The sequence below is a fragment of the Zosterops lateralis genome (genome assembly GCF_965231275.1).
Source record: "Zosterops lateralis genome assembly, chromosome: 1".
Taxonomy (NCBI): Eukaryota; Metazoa; Chordata; class Aves; order Passeriformes; family Zosteropidae; genus Zosterops; species Zosterops lateralis.
The window spans coordinates 24,468,908-24,491,621 of NC_139762.1; the positions used below are offsets into that span (position 1 = coordinate 24,468,908).

General features: G+C 37.7%; 1 protein-coding gene across 3 annotated transcripts; it reads right to left on the reverse strand.

The window, feature by feature from the left end:
• Nucleotides 1-1,283: 1,283 nt before the first annotated feature.
• Nucleotides 1,284-22,499, reverse strand: KRIT1 (KRIT1 ankyrin repeat containing). 3 transcript variants are annotated; one of them, XM_083865123.1, is made up of 18 exons: nt 22,421-22,499; nt 20,984-21,308; nt 20,187-20,308; nt 19,745-19,904; nt 18,549-18,641; nt 17,457-17,586; nt 15,114-15,357; nt 14,679-14,794; nt 14,112-14,255; nt 12,870-13,026; nt 12,480-12,587; nt 10,658-10,814; nt 8,429-8,580; nt 7,630-7,796; nt 5,840-5,927; nt 3,908-4,114; nt 3,485-3,601; nt 1,284-3,019 (listed from the first exon to the last, which is right to left on the reverse strand). In XM_083865123.1, exons 3-18 carry the CDS (start codon nt 20,286-20,288, stop codon nt 2,951-2,953), a joined length of 2,211 nt encoding a protein of 736 aa, XP_083721249.1. In that variant the 5' UTR covers nt 20,289-20,308; nt 20,984-21,308; nt 22,421-22,499; the 3' UTR covers nt 1,284-2,950. The 3 variants fall into 3 exon arrangements, with proteins under 3 accessions (XP_083721249.1, XP_083721250.1, XP_083721251.1); XM_083865124.1 differs by having other exon boundaries at nt 20,187-20,344; XM_083865125.1 differs by lacking the exon at nt 20,187-20,308.
• Nucleotides 22,500-22,714: the final 215 nt, after the last annotated feature.

Sequence of the window (22,714 nt, forward strand, 5' to 3'; positions counted from 1 at the left end):
AAGTTTCAACACTTTGCAGTGCCAAAGGAAATTCATGAGTGTTGTAATGATTGAGAAAGGGTTCCTTCCTGTTTACAAGCCTTGACAATTCTTCTGGGGGACATGAGAGCTATCACTGGTAGTTACTGACATTCTGCTCTGTCAGTTTATGAAGTGAGGACATTTTTGGCGGAATAGTGTCAGTCTATTTCTTCCAAGGGAGAGGAGCTCCAGATTCATTACCTATCTATTAATGGTTTTATTTCATTTTTATGTAATTACTAATTAAATTTATATAGACTAGTAATTTAGTAATTATTTTTATATCTTTACCCTACAGTAATAACAATTAGGTAAAGCAGAGCTTTTGCAAACCAGGTATGTTGTTTCTGTTGAACCTGTGTTTCTTTTTTCAGTCAATGGCCCAGCTTTAAAGTGCATCCAGCTGTAAGCTGACCGTGGTTGGGAAAGCCCCACCTCCCTGGAGCAATTGTTCCCTGTGCCAAGCAGCAGCAGCAGCAGGACATTGCCCCAGGACCGAGGCTTCCCCCTTGAACAAGCTGCTCACTGAGGCCAGGAGGGTCAGTTATTCCACTTGGTAAAACTGTGCCTGTTTTTCACAGTTTTAAGTTCTCAGTTACTCTTTTGCCATACAGGACGTGGCTGAGTGGTCTACTCAAACCTTTGCTTTTGGCAGCTGTACAGGTTCTCGCCTTTTAAGAAAGTGCTTGTTAGATGGACTATAGGTGGTGAGCTGGGCATCTCATGTTTACAAAGGCGCAAGTGTCAGCTTTGCTCATCTTGCAGCTCATTTTCATTAATTTTTTTGTTTGATATGAGGGTTGTTATGAATGGTCTGTCTCAGTGGTGTTGGATTTCTCCCTGTTCCCATCTTTAATTTCCCCACTTCCAGATGAAAGGAGAGCACACACCCGTTTTGGCCCAGCAGGGCCGCATGAGCTCCTATATACCCAGGTGCCAGAAGCCTCTGGGACTGCAGAGTTGGGCTCTTGCTGCTCAGTGGCTGCACTGATGTGCAACATCTGCAAACCTTTGCCTTGCCATGATGAACAGTTTCCCATTTACCTGGTAAATTCCTGAGCAGCTTTCAAGGTGCACTACCTTAATTTAGAGCCATCGTGGGACTGTCCCTCTGCTCCTCTCTGATGCTGTTCTTCTATACCTTACAAAGATGAGCCTGTTACAAACTACTGCTCTTTGGTAATAACACCTGCTTGGTGTAACATTTGATGGCACCTTCATGCTGGCTACAAAAATAGAAACACCAAATATGACTTGTTGCAAACAATTTATTAGGTAGTAATGAATAAGAATTTAGCAGAAAGGACTATACAGCAATAAGGCATATTGATAGTATAGTTATATAGGCAACTGACACACCTTCTTAACATTATCCTCTTTCTAAGAAAGTGCTATGTAGAGAAATGTATTTCTGATACCAGTGCCAAGTGATAGCAGGAATGTACAATGAAGGACCTGACTGTTGGATTATTTACCTTAAATAAAGCATAACAATCCATGAAAATTTACTGTTATTTAGGCCTGTGAAGTTTAAGTAGAAAAGTACAGCTTGCTAAGAAGAATACAAAATACAAGTCTCCTGTTCACTTTTTAACAGCTTACTACTTTAATTTCTTAAACTGCAGTTACTAGTAAGGTATGAGTTAAGTTACTATACAACAGCACAGTTCTTCACATTCATTTTAGCTTTTATTTGAAAACTTAGAGGCAAGTGCTAATTTTTATTTTTTTATAAAAGCTTTTTTTTTTACAAAATATTGCACACTGTTTTAGCATGCAGTTTACACGGAAGAAATAGTCAAGTGCACTTAAAACCCTGAAATACAACCAGAAACTTCAAAGATTTGTGTTACAGATACTATTTTAATGTACAAGGATATGTTTCAGACTGCATAGGATCCCACCTTACACTTGGGACCCAACTTGTTGAGCCCCAACCCTGACTCTACAAAGAGCAGGCAGAATGCTTACAAACTGATATCTTACTTCTTTGTCATTTTCATTCCTGCATCCTGCACTGCTCTTAGCCTGAAGAAACTGAATTAATCAGTAGGAAAATTAATTTAAGAGAAATAACTTAGTACCTCTTGTATGAGCTTTTGTTACTGCATATGTGTTGTAATCCAGGGTAGGATTTATAAAACTTCCTGAAGTCCTCTGAGTAAGGTTCATCTGTAAATCCCTGTCTCCCTCTCCTCCATACATACATTTTATATTGCACAGCAAAAGTAAAAATCCATTTTACAAAACAAGCATGCTAAACATTCAATATGGCTTCTGAATGATTTAAAGTATTTCCCTTTTGGCATCCTCATGCAGTATTTTAGAATAAATATGAATACAAAGTACGAGAAAGTTAAGAGTAAAAATAAAGAGAGCTAAAATGTTCATCAGAAACCAAATAAAAAACAAGAGCTTATCAAAAGTAGTTGCTCAAAGGTCTAACTGGTCTAACTGGTCTTTTAAGCATATTTATCAATATTATCTTAAAAATACAGGGTGTCTACAAAATACTGCCACGTATACCACCTCCTTGATGTTCCACGCAATGATGTGAAAGGTAAATAGGTTAACTGAGACTTGCTTAATGGCACTCGTAGTCCCATATTTCTCTGGGAACAAAAGCTTCACTGGAGTCATGCTCATCGAACTTGGTAAACCATTTAGATTTTATCACCTTTATTGGTTAAGCTCAAGCCCTACAATAGTTAATATATGAAACACAAAAATATTTATAAAAATAATAGATATGTTGTATAGTTCTTTTAAAAAAATAAACCATGCAGCTTCTGTACAAAGTTAAAAAAACTGTACAAATTGACTTTTCTATTGTGTAAAATTCATGTACATGGAAGTCCTGTTACGAGGAGGAACAAGTTGTTTTTTGCTCAGCTGTCAGGTGCCATCTCATAACTATTGTTCATTTCCATCACTCATTTCTTTCAGTAGGCATTAGCTGGCCATTTAATTTCATCAGGAGTTTTACAACGAGTCCTGCCTGTGTAAAGGGATGCAATTAATTCTATCAGCATTGCAGAACTATGACAATCAAGTACATGACAAAAGCAATTCTCAGCTTTATCCAATATCAAACTCAATTACTTTCAATCACAAAGTTACTGGCTCCAGCTCTCTGCATCTCATTACATTTGGAATTAATCTAAGAGAATGAGGGATTGGGCATATGCAAGAAACAGTTTCAATTAAACGGAAGGTTTATCCTAATGATTATAGATGCATTTTATGTATTTTGAATTCTTCACAGAAGGCTTCACATGCTATGAAAACAAGCAAACATCCTGAAATATTAATAATAAAGTTTTAAAATCACTTTTGTGAGGGCTTGGCTTAGGGCTTTTTTTATACTGTGCATGGGTGGTCAATCTCAAGAGAAAAGAGGCTCATGAATCTAATTTAGGAAAAAAATAATTGAATGTAAAGGATGCAAAATGACAGTGCTTACCTGTTTGGTATGCACAATAAAGCTCATTTTGTTTTCCAGACTGTGGATTTGGAAACACGTATCTCCATCTCCCAACTGCCACATAAAGCAACCGTACTTTAGGCTGAGGAGTAAAGCCTATGATCAAATGTAGGAAACTGTCACTCAGAAAATATCCTCCATACTTGCAAACTGAACTTCCCTTCATTCACAAAGACAGGATTCAGACTTAAACCACTACATTCCACGACACAGATGTAGTTCATAAAGTAGTAAAGTGAAAAAATACAAGACTTTGTTAGTGACTTATAAAGACCTTAAAATCTTGGAAATTTTCACCCAAGTTTAACTCAACAGTTGGATGTGAAATTACCTCTAGCACAAAGATTTTAAGAGAAGAGAATTAAGTTTTATAGTTATCACTGGCAGTTCACTTAAGCTGACCTTTGTTTCCATGTTGAGGAGGTGCAGCCCTTTTACATTTACTCCTACATACACTTTGATGACTTTATGGCTACTTGAACTTGCTTTGGTGAATATCTGTCCCGTGAAAAAAGCTGCTCCATAAGTAGGAATTTCCCAGCAATTCTGCAAGAACATGCGCTGAAGGTGATGCATCTCCTTACTGACGCCTTCACTGGTACTGAGATTCTAAAAAAAAAAAAAAAAAACAGAAACAATGGCAATCAACAAGTCCTTCCAGACAGCTGTGATTGTTTGAAGAAAGTCCACTGTTCAGTGCAATCCCTACTAAATGCGTATTTCTGAAGTGCCTTCCCATCAACCATCCTCCTACAGCTAAATTAAACCTTGGAGCCATGCAAAGGCTCAAGTGCTAGAAGAGATGGAGGCAAAACCCAGATACCGACAGGAGCCTTGGAAATCTGAGCACAGACACACAACCTCTGAAGGGCCCCACAGCTTTGCCTCTCTCAGAAGTAATTGGGACTTGGGATCAACATCTGTGCACCCATCTGATACTAAATGCATCAAAATCCTTAAAACTATGTATTCTTTCTCCTTTAAGGGTTCCAATCCAGTGAGACATGGTAAGATGAGCAAGTACCTCCTTCCAAAAACATGGATTGTTTTTTCTTTTCTAAGCAAAAAAGTGCAGATCTCTTTTCATTAGTGGAGCCTTCATTCAGAATGAGACAGGCTTCTGTTCCTTCCTCTTCAGTAGAGTGCAGCAGTCAGAACAAACTGTCACTGGAGTGCTCCTCAAACCAGAATGATAACAACCACTCTAACAAATAAAAAATTGGTTGGGCCGTGGACAAGACCAGAAGGCACAGACATGAGGGAGAACACAAATCTTCAACAGTTAGGGGCCATGACTGTGGGCATGATGGACAGGATCAACCTCTCTGGATCCACATCCTGCCTTACAGCTTACCTGAATTCTACACAGTCATTTCTAACAGGTAAAATCTTCAGAACAAAAGATTGCAAATGTTTTCCCTTTCCCCCCATGCCCCACACCCCAAAATAATGTCCCAAAAGCAGAAGTCAAGAAAGCTGTGCTTATTCTTACATATAATTTGATGACAGAGTAGAGACTACAGCATAGTCTTAGACCACCATCACCCCCTCCTTCATCTCTATTAGAAATAATAGGAATGATCTGCTAATTTCTGACAAAAAAGGTGTGGGCACCAAAAGAAAATTTATGACTGAGTAATCTCATCTCAGAAAGAGACGCAAGGTTTGAAAACATTCCCATGGAGCCTCTGCAGCATTTCCTGGCAGTTATACACATCATATATGTGCATTTATCACATATGTGTTTCCTTTAGTGATGCACATCAGCTGGTACAGTTCTCTTTCTGACACACCTCATTTTTTCCACAATTACTTGTGAAGACCACAAATTTAATCTGATCTCATTTGGGACCCACAGCCCTCAGTTAAGATGCGTTCTTACACAAAAAGCCCAAGTCCAAAAATTTTAAATTTTTTGCTCAATTAACTGCTCTAATTAAAGGAGTTTGTGTGTGTATGGGTGTGCACATGCACATCAGCAGCACTACCAGATCCCCAAAATACAAGTTACACTGGCAAAAAGGACTTTGGGGATGTATTGCTACAAGCAGACATGGAAATTTAAATCAGAGTAGATTTTTTCACACCTATGCCTGAATTGGAAGTGTACCCAATACACAGCTAACACTGAAGGTAAATGAACAGATAACAAACATATTTACTTCTAACAAAGAGATCTGTAACTGTGCAAGAAATATATTCCAACAACCCATCCCAAAAATTCAGAACATACACATTTTTAGCTTTTTATACCAGTAATTCTGTTCATTAATTGACAACCAGTCAAAACAGGTTTAAGAACAGGTTTTTCTACTACCTGCTTATTTATCTTACCTTGTATTCATGAAGTATCCTGTTTGTCCAATGAGGAGCTTTGCTTTTTAGTTTAGTTATTGGTACAATAGATTTAAGATTTTCTTCACTAAGAGAAAAAGAGGAACAAAGTTTTTCTTCACTAAACAAAGTAAGAAAAAAGAACAATGTCTGCTACAGTGTACCTTCAAGTCACATACTGAGCTAGACAGTCAGCTCCTACTCCATCTTGCCTCATCAGATGAGATGGTTTCCCCAGAAACAGTGCAATTCTCAGTTAATGAAAAATATGACAGATTGTAGATACTCTTCCTTCCACTCCTGTAGTCAGCACTACCAAGGACTCAGCCCAATGAATCTCCACATTAAAGTTACATATTACATGACATGAAAGAGAAGCTAGTTACATCAACTGCCTTTTTTAAAAAGCCCAAAATGCAGGAAACAAAAAACACTGAAAGGCAGAAGGCAAGCCTTTACTAGTTTGCTTTTATGTACAATTAGGACAATCTCAAGACCTAGTGATGTAATCTATTTAAACTGTATTTGGCATATGATCTACCAGGCAAAAACCCTGCACAGGACAGTGCATCAGATCTTTAAGGTCAAGGATACTCTCATACAAACAACACCCTGGATATATTTTTGGAATTACCACTGTTTTAGTGAACATTTATGTCAACTACAAAAGGAAAAAACTGATTATGAAACTCCTTATCTACAGGAAAAAGAACTACGTGAATATGGATGGAAAGCATGTCCAAACGGCTTTTTATCTAGCCTAAACTATCTTTGCAGGTAGTCCTGTCTGTAGAGCCGAACATGTCCATTGAGCAGGATGAACTTGGAACCACAGTATGGATATGCTTCAGGGAAGAGAGAAACACGGATACGCCTCAGGGAAGAGAGAAACACCACCCTGCAGCTGCTAGGAGTCAGCAGGGAGTAGTTTCATACAAAACTCAGCTGCACTGAACTGCCCACTTGTACAGGAGGGCAGTCCCACTTAAGCCCCAGTCTCCTGATGCTCCATCCACTGGCTGTGCAACTGCAGAACAATACTTGCAAAAACCTGCCAGGCCAAGGCAGCTCAGCTGATGCTGTGAATAGAAGATGAGAAGCACAGCAGCATTCCAGAACAGCACAGCTGCTGTTCCATGAATGAAGTGAGGTGGAGATGACAGGGGGTGAAGGTGCACACAGTAGAGAACTGGAATCTTCATGGGCTTCTACTGCTGTAGAAATGTATGTGGGAAGAAAAAGCTATCCCAAAATAGCTCAGCTACTGTTGTGCTGGCATGCAGAGGGAAGGGGAGAGAAAAATACCATCTGGCTGAGCCCTACTGGTGCTATGGGTTTGACCAATTTAGTACAGCATTTCTCCTACAAATGACAGAAGAGAAACAGTATTGCCGACAGCAGGGTCTGTCCAAAGAGGGAAAGTCATCCCAGACATTGGTCTATCTGCCATAGTAAGATGTTTCTTCAACATTGCTCAAACCCTCAGTCCTTTCAGAACCCTTCAAATAAATACTGTTGTTTATTTTGGTATTACTGTAACTCAGGACAGATTTTACACACTACAGAACCTCAACCCCTCTGTCTAGGACTGCAATAATTAAGATTAATATATTTTCACACACGATATCCAACTTCTATTAATGCTACAAGGGTTATGTGATTACTCTGAACTATAACTCAGTGATAAAACCAACAAATATATCATGCCTAAAGTTTGAAGGTTCCATAGTAAGTGCTATCTAAAAATACTTAATCTAACCCATAATTTTAAGTTTTAAGCACATACTTACTTTAGAAAGCCCTGTTTATGTTTCTTGCTCTCATAATTTCCATAAACTATTTGTAGAAGCAGACTTGCCAGTGTAATCAGCTTTGCATCAGGTGATGTATAGAAACCTTTGAGTAAATTATATCTGGCCTCATCAAAAAGTATAAGAATAGCCAGTGGATCTTCAATCTGTTAAAAAGATTTAAATAATATGATTTCTTTGTAAAAAGGAAAATAAGCTCAGAAACTATAAATACCATTTCTCACTGATTCAGAGACAGAAGAAAAAGGTGTGATCCTGACTGAAGTATATATTTTAGTGGTACTTTGTAACAGAAGCATTGCTTTTCATTGACTTACTTCAACACTTAACTGATTTAACACAAATGAAAGGCAGCTAGGCACACCATGCCCAATCAAAAAGGTTCCCAAAAATACTAGTATCTGTGGATTTTCCCCCCCATGAATTCATTTTCAGTCATATGTTTGAATAATCCCATTGAAATTCACCAATTAAATAACTGAAAAACAAAAGCACAAAGAAGAAAATCAGGCAGGTTGTTTTTAGCTGTTTGTTAGACAGAGACTGACAAATGGAGACATTGGATAAACCCAACGGAGAGGGTGAGAAAGAGAGAACAAAGAGATGACAGGAAGGCAAGAGAGAGGGAGGGAAGAATGTAAAGACTCAAACCATTACAGAAAAGGAGGTGTCAGGTTTAAGTAAGTTTGGAAATTACTACAGTCACTATACACACAGAGTGCTGACAGTCAAAGTGTTCTGAGTCTGACCATAATTTCATTCACTTCCAAGTGCTGACCTTTTTTTCTATTTCCAGTGGAAGTCTCACATCCCTTCTCAGAAAAAGCTGTGAAGTTTCCCTTTGAGGATCCAAGTTTGTCAGTTCAGTGAATATTTCAGGCCAGTCTCGAATATGCTGCAAAGGCTTGTGATATGGCTTCAGCTGGAGACCTGAAAAATAACAGGTTTGTTTCTAAATAAACAGGCAGAATAATCCAGCACATACACACACACATAAATGATTAAATGCTGCACCAAACCCAGAGTATCTGAAATTGAGGACTCATTAACAAACACTTTCCCTATGTTTTCTAAACTGCTGTATAGAAAAGGTTTTGAAAATATGGATTTATTGACAAAACTCTTAGCATCAATTTGTTAAATGCAATAGTGTTGAAACTTCATTATTTTCAGTTTCTCAGGAGTGAAGTGCTATTTAAAAATTCAATGGAGTACCAAGACTGGTCTTAAAAACACAATAATAAAACATGAGAGACTGTTGTCTCTATTATTATGGCAGTAATACAAAGTCCAATAATCTTCTTTGTGACAGAAAAATATAGATATAATTGATCTTATTTGCTGTTTTTGCATATATATGTAAACCATAAACTTTTCAGAATAGACATTCTTCATTTTAATCTATAAAATGTCTTGATTCTTAACAGGCAAAAGTCAATATTTCATGTTCTCCTATGTATATGAGAGCTGAGAAATTGATACTGAACTTTCAACTACAGTCCTACTACATACTAGTCTGTACCTTTGCTTAGTCACCCTGCCTGTCCTTGAATTATTGCTTGGCTTTTTCTAGGAGTGAGGTTCTAGGAGGCTGTATCTGCCTCATCCTCTCTGCTCTGGCTTTCACACTGTGGCATTTCACATTATATGGAAAACTTATATAGATATGTTATAGGACAACGTCTTTCACTGAGAACAATCTGTTCATTTAACTTATCCATCTTACATTCAAACACAGAAAAGCATCATCTGTCCTACAGGCAAGAAACCAAAGAACACAAACTGCAACATACTTTATAATGAAACTTGTCCATTAGTTGTTTCAAGCCATAAATCAGGAGCTCAATTTCAAATCTAGGCTAAATATCTAGAGAATTACTTGCTTTTACGCAAACAATGGATCAGTGAGCTCTTCCCTCCAAATGCAAGCATAATACCTCAATGATTCTAGGAAAACATTACATACATATTTAGAAAAGGCAAAAGCAGCAACACTTTAACCCTCAAACACTTCCTTTTCTTCTCATTAACATCTATGTTTAGCTGAGGGTTACAGTTGTCATGTGGCATACAGCAAAGTAAAAAGGCCAATGGTATGACACTGGAAGAAAAAGATTAAAGAAAAATAAAAAAAAGATTTCCTGCAATAATTCCTACTTAAAAAAAAAAAAAAGAAAAAAGTAACAATGCCACTGTAGTGGAGCCTTGGCAACAGTAAATAAAATTTTAAATGCAAGGCTTCTGTGTTAATGACACTATCAACATAGTATCCTACCAGACCTGAACTAAGCTTTGAAATGTCCCATAGCTATCCTGTTGCAGCAGTACTCTTGACCACATTATCTGAAAATACCCAACCACACTCTTTGATTCTTCTGGGCTTCTATTTATCTTCTGCTATATATCTCAAATAAAAACTATAATATCTTTTTTCTTTAGATCAGAAATACCATAAAATACCACAAATATAGACATGACATTTTACATCAGAATTCTCTCCCATCAAATATATTTGAAAACTTGTTTATCAAAAATTATTTTTGTGCAAAACATAGGAAAATTCATTTGATTAAAGCACCTTATGAAGAAACATTAATCATCTCACTTTAACTAGTAGTTTTAAAAAGACTAAACATTGGTAAAAACAACTACATGCATCCAAATTCAGATACTCTGGGAAGAAAAATACAGATAAAACCAGGATAAGCTTCTAATAAGGCCTATGACATCCAAGGTGCCCTGCAACCTGGAACAGCCTCATCTTCCTGGATGAAATACATTATAGTTGCCAGAGTGATACAGTCAGACCTACTGAGGGTTCCCAAAGTAAAAGCTGAAACAGAGAAGCTCTCCACAGCTCTGAAAGCAATTTGGAGACATCAGGCCCTAAAGCCTGTCAGAGAGCATGTCTCTTACTCTCTCCTAAGACAGCATTACTTTTTCCTAAAGGCAAGCAGAAACAAACTGTCATAAAACCTCAATATAACCATTGTTCTTTTTTACTTACTGAGGTTCTCAGAACAGATCCAGATAGTGAAGTACTGCTGAGTTTCTTGGGACAGGCGCATGCCCTCCATGATTTGCTGGACAGTTGTGTTGTTGCCGTGTTTCAGCTCCACAGAGCGGTATGACCCATCCATACGATAAATTCGTGCCTTCTCATACTACATAAAAATGGGAACATAATAAACAAACAATTTGTTAAAACCCTTGCTGTTGGTGTTTCTAGAGAGGAAAGTAGTTTTACCATATATCAGCAACATCTATAATGTTGGGAAAAAGAACATGGGATAACGCCTACATATTTATTATTTATCCAAATTGCTTGTTTCATGTCCTGTGGAAGTTCTTACACTGTGATTTTTACAACAGTAACTCCAAGAAAGATCTTACTGCTGTTATGAGGACTTCTGTTGAACTCAAAGGCAAGTAGGTATTTAAAAGTTACTTGAGGGATCTGGGCTCAGCTGCCTATGCATATCTCAAAATGTTCACTTTGCTATTACTGGCAGGTTATTTTCCCCCCATACTAAAAAGACTTATTTTTAGAGGAAAACACCACCCTTTATTCAGAACCTGCTACAAGAATACAATCTCACTAAATCTTATGGTGGTCCTGAATATAATCTGAATAAATCTAATAAATATTAAATCATTTTCCCCTTCAGAACTCCCATAGGTTTCACTGAATTGCATGTGAGCCCACGGTATGCCTCCGGAAAGACATACATAAACATAAATCAGGTGCTTAAAGCATATATACACAAGTCATAAATCAATGAAATGTCTCGTTTTCATTTCTGCAAAAGGTTAGATGTTTCAGCTGCTTGAATAAAAACATTTCAGGAATTTGTTATTTCCCTTCCTCAAATCTACTAAGTCATCAAGTCATCAAGAACTGAGTTCCTAAAAACTTCTGGAAAAAAAAGGTGGATGGCTTGGAAAATGACAACTGATTGAAAATGAGGTTGGAATGGAAAACATCAGTCTATTTTTGCTGCAGTAGTCACTGTCATTTCTACTGTAGTAGTTTATAGGGGGAGTTTATACATTGTATTAATTAAATAGCAATAAGTGACAACATCATGCATTACACTCAGAAATCGGCTTAAGTATGTCCATTAGTCTTTAGAGTCATTAGACCACACACCTTCACATGATCTACTGCATAATAAGATCCTTAAAATAAAGGTCAGTTCCCTCCTTAATCATTCTGGAAGATCATTCATGCAGAGTGAAATGAAGATAATTTAAAACATCTTGAAAAACTGACAGGTTTAGTACCACCTACTTACAGGGATATACGTTGCATCTGAAGTCAAAGAAAAGAAACAAGTGGGTTTATATCATTTAGCTAATTTTAAATCTACTTCAGGATAAGAGGAATTGCATTATAAATTTTGTTTCCTGTCATGGCTAAATCTCCACTGGCTGCCAGGGAAGCCTGCACTGACTAACTGAAGAAGAAAGCCTATTTCACAGAAGCCGACATTTAGTCAGCTGAATGCTTCTGTTTATCAACATATAAGATAAGAATGCATAAAGAAAGCTGATGGTTGCATGATCAAAAATAGACAAAATCAGTGGCTGATGTGATGCTCCTACAAATAAAGCGGAGCATCATGTTTACATGTCTTACATGTATTTCTTGAGCCATGAAACAGAACAGAAGCATTTCAAGAGACAAAATGTCAGTTTGCAAATATTTACACGAACAATTTCAATGTGCTGCACATTTCCTGTAAAAGCCGGAAGTGACTCTAGCTCTTCTACAAGATTATGTGTAAATTGAACATAAACTTTAAACTATTTAGAAAATAAACTCATACAGGTTTATTTATGGCTTCCTTCAGTAGTTTTGCAGCTTCTTCCCACTCATTTTGTTTGTTCTCTTCACAGACATTCAGTGGAGATCTTCCTTGTTGATCTGTAATGTGCTACAAACAAACAGAAACACTAATTCTATATTGATTTCACTGGAGACAGGTAAATATTTACACATTTTTGAGATAACTAAAATCCCTGATACCAGAGTTCAAACATTTAATTGATACACAATGGGAAAAGTAGACATAATGAAAAATATTTAACCATTTTTTAGTAATTGCTTAACAAGATCATTGTGTTTATACATTGTGATCTGGACACCAAAATATTTCTCATACACAAGCTAGAAACTGTTGCTAAAACTACTATTTCTATACACAAACAGAACTTACTCTGTCAATTTCTGGATGATTTAGTAGAATTTGTACTATTTCAGCATGTCCACCTCCAGCAGCAAAATGAAGAGGAGAGCTAAGTTGACCATTCAAAAGATTTGGATTGCATTTCCCTTTCTCCAACAGCATTCGAGTGGCTTCAACTTTTCCATACCTGTAGACATGTTTAAATCAGAAGAGACACAGCAAATATATAATCATTTTTTTCAGATGGTCCTAATTATGAAGAAGTGGTTTTTTCCACACTGAAGAGTTTTCAGCTTTCAAATTACACCATATACAATGGAACATAATTAAGTTTGTAGAAATTACTATCAGTTTGACGCTTCTTTGGTAATCACTGGTCTAGGAACTATTGATTGGATTAATTATAGACAAACTGAACCTTGCTTTAAGCTAGCTAAGTTTGGGTAGTTGCAGCAATTCAGTCATGACAGAATAGAATCCAGCTTTGTCTGGAAAAAAATAATCAGTGTGAGAATCAAAGTTCAGCTTATGATTGTCATGCAGATGGATCCAGAGGATTCTTAACGCCCATGCTTACAGCTGGTAACTCTTGTGTATATTTGATGTATAGAGTATTTACAAAGTTTCTGACAAACACTAAAAAGCAAGTAAGATTGTGGGCTTTTTATAACCAAGTTTGATTTTAATGTTATTCCTACCATCACACATACAGACCATCATATATACAAAAGACTAACTTCCATAAAGATAAAAGAAAAGCATTTTTATGACTGAGGAAAGCTTTCAAGCACTTAGAGATTAAATCACAGAGTTATAGTCAGACATGCTGACCTCTGTAAATCACCTAGTCCAGCTTCCCACTCAAAGTGTGACCAGCACCAAAACATGCTCAGCTCAGCTGCTGCTGTGCTGTAAAACTGCTCACAGGCTTAAGCCAATACAGGCTGTGAAAGCTACCATGCTAAAGCAGATCCAGAGCCTCCAGCAGGAATTAGAACAGATAGTCAGGAGAGATACGAGAGGCAATAAGTAAGTGATGACATGATCTCCACAACTGGTCTCCCCAAAAACCATTCAAATTAAAATTATCTCAAAACCTGAAGCAATGTTTCTCTTCAGAAGCTTAACATTAACATTATTATATTCAACACATAAAAAGTCTAGAGGGTTTTTTATTTCATATTTTGGGGGCTGATAAATTACATAAATGATAGCACTAAAGAATCATGATAGCTAGAATGCACTTGATTGGCAAAACTCTCCTTGACTCACCAGCATGCATAATGGATTGGTGCCCAGTGGTCACTGTCCAACTGATTAACGGAAAACTTTTTATCCAGAAGGTGGCTTAGTAAATCAGAGTCACCTTCACAAGCACTGCGGTGAAGAGGGAAATCATCTACCCACTGGTGTTCCCTATTAATTAAAAGTGGAAACAGGAAAAACACTGTTCAGAAATATCACAACTGTTGAGAACATCAACTTTTTAAAAAATACTAACATAGCACTAACCATAGATCTACATGAAGAATAAAAGAGAAATTCATGCAGCTAAAATGTGCCAGTATTCATGCAAATAGGTTTTTGTCATGCAGAAATCAAGCCACAGCTGTATTTATTAGAGTAAGAAATGCTTCTCTAATATTTATAATTTACACCTTTCTTGATTCCCCCCTAAAGTATTGTGTTTCAAATAGAAATATTGAGATTTCAAATAGAAATATGTACTTATACAGTGAAGCCTAAAGTAATAGGAATCTCATTCTAAGTCTACCAAGTGCTACTGTAATAAAACAAAAATTAATTATCCATTAATGAAAAAGGAATGTAAAATAATACTTGTCCTCTGTGACACTGCTCATGCTACGTTGCCACTTTTCTCTTTTAGGAATCTGAATCTTCGAATAGTCAGGGGCTCCAAGGCCAAAGTATGGATTTATTACCACCTTGTCAACCTGTGAAGACATAATTTAAACACAACTGAAAAAATATCTTACTGAGATTTGGCTACACAATCCACCATTCCAGTCAGGTATTCTCTTGAATAGTTATGACGGTAATATATTATTATATATTTATATATAGTAATATAAAATTTCATTTTATAATGAAAGAGAATTATGATCAAATGTGAGGTTTTGAAAAACTAGTGCACACTTACTGCTAAATAAACAACTCTGATGTGAGCACAAATTCATATAAAATAAATGAATGAACTTTAAAATGAAAATGTACATATGTTTCACAAATACAAAATGAAAATATAGTTCTTACCCTATTGGTATACTGAAGGTCAGATCCAAACAAAGGATTATAGATACACATATCTGCTTTCTCCAATGCCAGCATTTTACTCTTTATTTCCAGGGCAGTATAACCCATGTGCAATGAACTCTCTGTTTGACCAGGTTCTATAGCATAGGCAGGGTTTATTACATTTGTTTTGATTCTCTCAAGAGGAGATGGTCTGAATAAAGCTGGGATAGAGTGAGACTGGGTGTGCCGTTCATCCAACCACCTGCAGGAGAGAATGGGCAAGTGATTAATTTTCAGGTACAAAAGGATCATTTTGGTCATGCTGTCCATTATTTTGTTTGATTAAGGATTGCATATATGATAATCACACATTTGAATTAAAAAAGAATTAAAATGTGCACAGCCAATTTTATAAGACTAAATTACTCCCTGAATGTGAAATGTGTTAACCACACTCAGTTAAATGGTTGTATTTGCTCAATTTTGTGCAGATGCAAACTCTCAAAGAGAAGGAAATTATACCCTAAGAGTTACAGTGGTTATAACCACAAAACTTACCCACCCCAACACATCACCATTTCATTTACTTTCAGTTTATTAACATTACTATGCTGAACAAATTTTGAAACTTAAAGCAGTTTCTTTAAGGGTGAGTTTCAACATCTGTACTGACTAGCTTTTCAACTCACATGGTTCATTAGGGAAACACAGGAAAAGGCAACAAACCAGAAGGTACAGCTTCCAAACTGCTAAGTCTCTTTCACATAGGCTACCACCTGTCTTTTTATAAAGCTCTGCTGAAGTTTATTTTCTTCTCAGTGCACTGCTACTGACGCTATTGAAGAGCTTTAGAGCTCTCTATTCTGTGCTACCAGGGGAAGTCAGTACTCTACACCTGCTGCATTTTTCCTACCATATATGGAATATAACACAGAGCTCAGGACAAGCTGTTCATCTCAAGTTTTGGATAAATATATTTTTACCAAATTGTTAAATTGTTTTAGTGTTTTATTAAGAGGTGTGTTAAAGGTCTAAAGCCAGGTTTGTATTTAGGTTTCTGCACATGCTTTCTCACAAGTTTGTTGGAATACAATAAATTCTGTGATTGAGCCTGGAAATACAGAAGAAAGAGAATTAAGTACATGCTTTGGACATCCACTGGCAGACCACTCAGATCTTGTCTGTCTCAGAATCCTATGTAATGATGGCAGAAGATAACCTGCAGTTCAGTGCATATGCTCAGGCCTATTTTTAAGTCCTAGATCCAAGCTATAATGTTCTGCAAAAGCAGCATTCTCTTCACTTACTCATGGTCCTGGCAGAAAGAACAGTAAAATTGTAGTCATTGTACTATAAACACCCTCTAAGGTATTTTCAGGCATTTTCTCTAAATATTTGGCAGATAAATTACTTATGGCAGTTTGAATCTTTAAGAAGTATTGTTCTAGATTATGTACATAGAGAATAAAATATATAAACTATTTTCCATTATACCTCCAAGGCCTCTTGTGAGGCTTGAAACATTTCTAAGCAGAACTTAAGAGCTTGAAGGCATTCAGCAAACAACAAATAAATTTAACTGGCATGATAGTATACATGGAAATACTACAACTCTCCTAATAAAAGGTAAAAACCCTACACACAGAACCTTTTAGGTAATAGCCCATAGCACTTTTACATTAGCCAGAGGTCTCAGCTAACTTCATCACTGCAACTAAGTTTATACACACATCTAAGTGCATCTGGTATTTCTTAGATAAGGGTATATTAAAAAAACCCAAAACCCAGAAAAACAAACACCAAAACAACAACAACAACAAAAAAAACCTGTTCATGTATTTAAATTTCAAACTACTATGAATCTGGCTAGACAACTAATCACCTTTCTGAAAGTTAATTCCCTACTGCAAATAAATTTGTGTGTCTGGGGAAGATGCACTCCCTTTCTACAGGGAGATTTAATTTAAATGCAAATCTTAATGGTATACAATTAAAGGTTATTTTTACTACACTCTGGCAAGTGCTCTTACTCAAATGACAATTATGCCATTTACAGAAGATTAAACATTATGATTTTACAAAACATTCACTGTGAGCATGAACTTCCAAAAAGCTCCTTGATTTAGATAAACACACCATTCTTGAGTTGGCAAAAAGACTTTTAAAAATATGTTGTGAAGGTTTGCATTTCTGATAAACATGAAGAAAATACCATGATGATTTCCTTTTTAACCACAAGAATGCTATAAAAACTATGTGTTACACTGACAAGTTATCTTTTTAATATATACTTATATTTTGATATAAAATATCTAACTTTTAATTTTAATGTTTTGTTTTTTTTCTGATGGCATCTCTTACTTATCCAAGGCAATTAACATTTTTGCAGTAAGCGTGGCAAAGTGTGTGCTGGATTCGCTGCAGACTCTCATGATGTCTTGTAAACAGTAGAACACGGGGCATCCCGGACTGTATGTATATTTCGTATTATCTAAAAAAGAAACATACTCTGAAGACACAGCAGTGAGAAGAATCTTATTTTTCCCTTCTGCATCTTTTGTAGTTACACATCCCTAATTAAGACCACATTCTAACTTTAGACTAGAGTGACTTAATTTTCTTCAAATAATAATTGATAACAATCACATACAATCCTTTCATAGCAATTCACAATCCAACAGGTTAGCCTTAAAACCCCTATGTATTCTGTCACTACTCCATCAGTGTGATCAGATTCATTTAAAGAATAAATGTTAAATGCATCCTATTACCATAAAAAAAAGGAAGATGACTCAGGACTAGGAGGGCTATGTATTTGTACTGGTAACTCCACAATGGTATCTATTTGATAGGTTTTATCAAGTCTTATAAGTAAGGCAAAAAATGAATACGTTTCCCCAAAAGCACACAGACATTTTACTTCGATATTTTTAAAAATACTTTCCTGACAAGTAATTTACTTGGCTTTCTAAAGAATTTATTTACTGTTTAGAGACTTAGTAAACATTCTTCTCTGAGTAGAGAACACTGGACTGAGTAGGATGTCTTAGAACTGCATTCAGCAAATTCTGTACAAGTTAAGGCCTGTGTTTTGAAATATAACCAAATGCACAAATACTGCTTAAACCAGAAATGTGCTATTGTTACAAAAACAAAGGCAATATATTAAACCAAAGGTTTCTTCCTTGATTTTAAGTAACTTCTTCAAAGTTTAAAATATTCAGAGAGTTTTGCATCTGCCTGCAACTTTTAATGTTTAAATACAGAAAAAGCCATTATCATATTGTCATATATATGACATATAAATATGTAATATTATATATATAATTATACATATAATCATATATCAATGAGATAGATATATACAACTTAAATACATCATATTAAAAAATAAACCCTCAAGTGAACTTCTGCTAAAATAGGTACAGCTTCACAAATCATGCTCAGTGTTACCTTTCACAACAGTTGGAACAATGTAAAGAGATGCCTCCTGGCCTGCCTTCTCTCCATCTAGAGGAAACTTCTTCATTAACACCACACGCTTTCCTAGTGCATTATTTAAAAACAAAAAACAGACAAACCACAAACCAATTAATTAATCATAAAAACAAAGAAAAAATCTGGAATTGGCTATCTGAAAGCTTACCAAATTCAATCTTCCCACCTTCTAGGAAGAAAAAATTATGACTATAAGCTGTAATCTAAAGAAAATGAAGAAAATCTAAATGCATATGAAAAACTAAAGAACATAAATATGCGTATACCCGTTAACATGAAAAAATTATACGACTGTAGCCCTTTTTAACTTTTCCAACCTCAGCTGCATATTTTAGCAGTGTACAAACTAAGCTGGGCATAATTAATGCTTGGACCATCCGAGTGAGTTGAATTAAAACTCTCCAAACTATGCAAGGAACAGAGTTTTTGCTTTCAGAAGGCATCCCTCTATGTGTGTTAATTCTATTTAATTCTATTATTCTGTGTTTGCTGCATGATGAGCTCTGTTATGTCCACTCAGCTGCAGTTAGTGCCACCTGCAACATTTTACCACATAAACAACAGAAATGAAGTCAACAGCAAAGACTAGAAGTCCTTTAGTCATTCTATTTTATACACACCTGGAAATGTAATAAGCTGTCTAAAACAAATTTGTCAGCACAACTATGAGGTTCTTTGCTAAACCAGCTATGTAACAGCAAGGAAAAAAAATGTACTCATCAAATTCCATCTGTGAGTGATAGAGTTATGCTAGAGGTATGTTCCTATAGATAATGTCTTCTGAACAACTGACTTTATAATCTATCAGGTTTTCAGTCCAAGTCAAGTTTTAGCTGAAATTATGGATACAAAAGCCACTTCGATCTGGTTTACTGGAAGTTTAGCTATAAATCTAAATTCAAGGTGAAGAAGCAGCACAGACAAAGATTCATTTATTAACAATCTTTTAGTAAGCATTTTACAGAGCTGGAAAGAGAAACAAAGGCAAATAAAGGTTTTAGCTGTATAGTTGCCCTAGGGTTTTTTGATGAACCTCAAAACATATCTTCTTTTTTTACACTAATTTCATGCTTTTGCACAACCTTGCCATGCCAATTTAAAAAACATTTTTATAGTGCTATCAACAGTACATTGGATTAAAATGGCTTTACCTTTAATACCCTGATTGGCTGGTGAGATTGGTTTGGTGGCTTCTAATACATAATCCAAGATGCTCTGGGTTATCTCAGTGCCTCCTTGAAGTTTAGTTTCCAATAAAACTTTCTTTCTTTTTTTCTTTTGGCCTTCAATGGGAACTTCAAGCAGCAAAATCTTTCAAACAATAATGAAATCAAAGAAGTTTAAGCACAGGTGAAAGAAGCACAGAACTTTAAAAAATATTATTATTATTTATTATGACACTGTAAAATTCAAAGTAACAAAATTCAAGAAGTACTAAATGTTGAGGAGCAGAATGGTGAAGTCAGAATGACCTCTGCAGCAGGCTAAAGAGTAAAAGACAAGGCTACATTCTCTTCTGCTATATTATTACAGATTTACTGTAGTATTTAAAAAGCCAAACAACTAATACATAAAGAAAATAAATAGTTTTACTTCATAGGATTTAGCTCGATATTCCCGAGAATTGAGGCTAGCAGTATTTTTTGGACGAATCACAGCAACATATGCATCTCCAATGTTTTCTGGGTTTCCCATCTCTCCTTCTTACTTTATCACTGGAAATAATGAATAAACAGGAAGAAAAGGTTCAGCTGAAAAAAAAAATCCAACAGCACACTAAACTTCAGGATGCAGTGCTCATATCCACTGATGCTTTGTATTATTCATTTATTGTTCTTTAGCTGGAGAAATGCCAATGGCTGATATAATGCTGCTTCCTTTTCATGAAAGGGGAAAATAGGATGTCACATAGATTTGATTTGATTTGTTCTATAACCCATCTTTAAAATAAAAGCAGTGTATTTCTTTTTCCTCTTTGTAATTATCTTCCATTTTGCAACATTTTGCAAAACAGACAAAAGGCCAAAGAAATTTTGAACTCTGGAAAATATATGAAATTGAAAAGGAAAGCCATTTCGAAGTGACAAGCACTGTAATTTATAAATTGTGCTGTAACAAGTACTGCACTTCTATGAACTCGACATGGATTTCAAGAAAATATGTGGTTTTCATCTCCCCCCCACAAAGTAGAACACAGTCTTGCCTACAGCCAAGTAACAAAGCTGATAAAAATAAACTATAATATGTATTAATTTTCTTAGTTTTATTTCAGTGGGGCTGCAAATTGGTGCAGCACAATTCACTCAAATAGAGCTTCTTAAAGGAATGTATCTTTAGTTTCTGAAAAAAGTGAATAGAAGCATTTAGATTTAAGAAAAAGCTTTGCTTACCTTTCTGTTAAACCAAGGTGACAATTCCTAAAATCACAAAATCGTATGGAAATTATATGGAAAACCTCCTAAAGCTCAATCACATATCAGCTTCCAGGAAGAAGGTTATGTCTGACCATTTCCACCTTCCAGCTGATCATTTTCTTCATCTGCAAATGAACACCCTTTCATTCCATAGCATCAGTAAGCACATGCTTTTTGCAGATTAATTCCTCCAGATATTTTAAATGTTAGTGTTTCTAGCTTCTCCACCTCTTCTAGAAGAAACAGAGGTCTTCAGGTTCCTGTGCCCTTAGTCCAGTATTTTTCCTGGGATCAAGACTACCTGAAAAGATAACGAAAAACCTCAACATAAATAACAGCATGGCTATCACCATCAGTTAAGATAAATACATTAGTTAGAGGATTTAATGATGTTATGTGAGCAGTATAATATCTGAAGAGAAACAGCTAATGATTTGCATTACAGTAGCATCTAAAAAACATTTAAAAAGCAACATGCTGACTTATGAGAACTCATACTTCAGGATATTAACAATTTTAGAAGGAAAAAGGAACAACCATCCCTTATGCACAGCTAGGAAAGGCCTGCTCCTTGGGTTTCCTTACACGTGCTTGGATACACAGGGCTTGGGTCATAGGCTCGTGTGGAAGGACCTGCACTGGTACGGCCGGGTCACCTGGATGACAGGTGGTGCGACAGCTGAATAAGCAGAGGGTGAACTCCCTCTGCCACTGCTCTGCACTAAATCCAGTGCAGAATGAGCATGAAACCAACAGCGCTGAGACTTGCAATACGACTCCAGAAAACAAAAATGAAGAAGGGTGGGGCTGTAAGAACGTGACAATAAACACAGCCAGCTTCAGAAGACACCACCACGAACTGATTCTGACCAAACTCAGGTGCTAACAATTCCGGGCGGCCCCATTCCGAAGGCTACCGGTCTAAGGCACACGCCGCACCCAGGCTTCTTCCAGCACCGACCCTTCCCGCCCCCCGCACAACCCGCCGGGACGAGGCGGAGGGCGGCACCACCCCCGCCAGGGAGGAGGGAGGCCGGGGACATCGGAAGCCCCGCAGCGCTGCCTCGCCTGGGCACGGCCGGAGGGCGACGGGCGGGAGGCGGCCCGGCATCTCCCGCACCCCCAGCATCTCCCGACCCGCACCCCGGTATCTCCCGCACCCCGGCATCTCCGGCCCCTCACCCCCGGCATCTCTGGCCCCTCACCCCGGCACCTCCCGCCCCGCTCTGCCCAGCCGGGAAACGCCCCCGAACTTCCCCGGCCGCGCCCAGGAGCGCCGGGCACCGGCCCCCGGGAGGTGCTCCAGCAGAATCCCCGCGGGGCGGGAGCGCCTCCGCCGCCGCCAGGCCCGCCCCGGGCCCGGGGTGAGGGAGGTCGCCCCGGCCCCGCTCCCTCCCTCCCTGCCTGCCTTGCCTTCCTCGGTGGCGCCTGCCTTCGCCTGCCCGCCGCATCCTCCCGCCGCGCCCGCCGCCCAGGCCCGGCTCCCGGCCTGCTCCGCCCCGGCCCCGCCCCGCTCCCTCCCCCGCCGCGGTGGATCCGCTTCCCGTCGGAGCCCCGCGGGCCTCGGCTGCCGATGAGTTTCCGGGTCGGCGGCCTGAACTTGTGCTGCCGCCGCCGGTTGTTGACCGCGGGCGGGGAAAGAGGGAGCGAGCCGAGGCTGCGGGCCGGGCCGGGAGCGGGAGGCGCGGCCGGCGGGCGGGGAGGCGC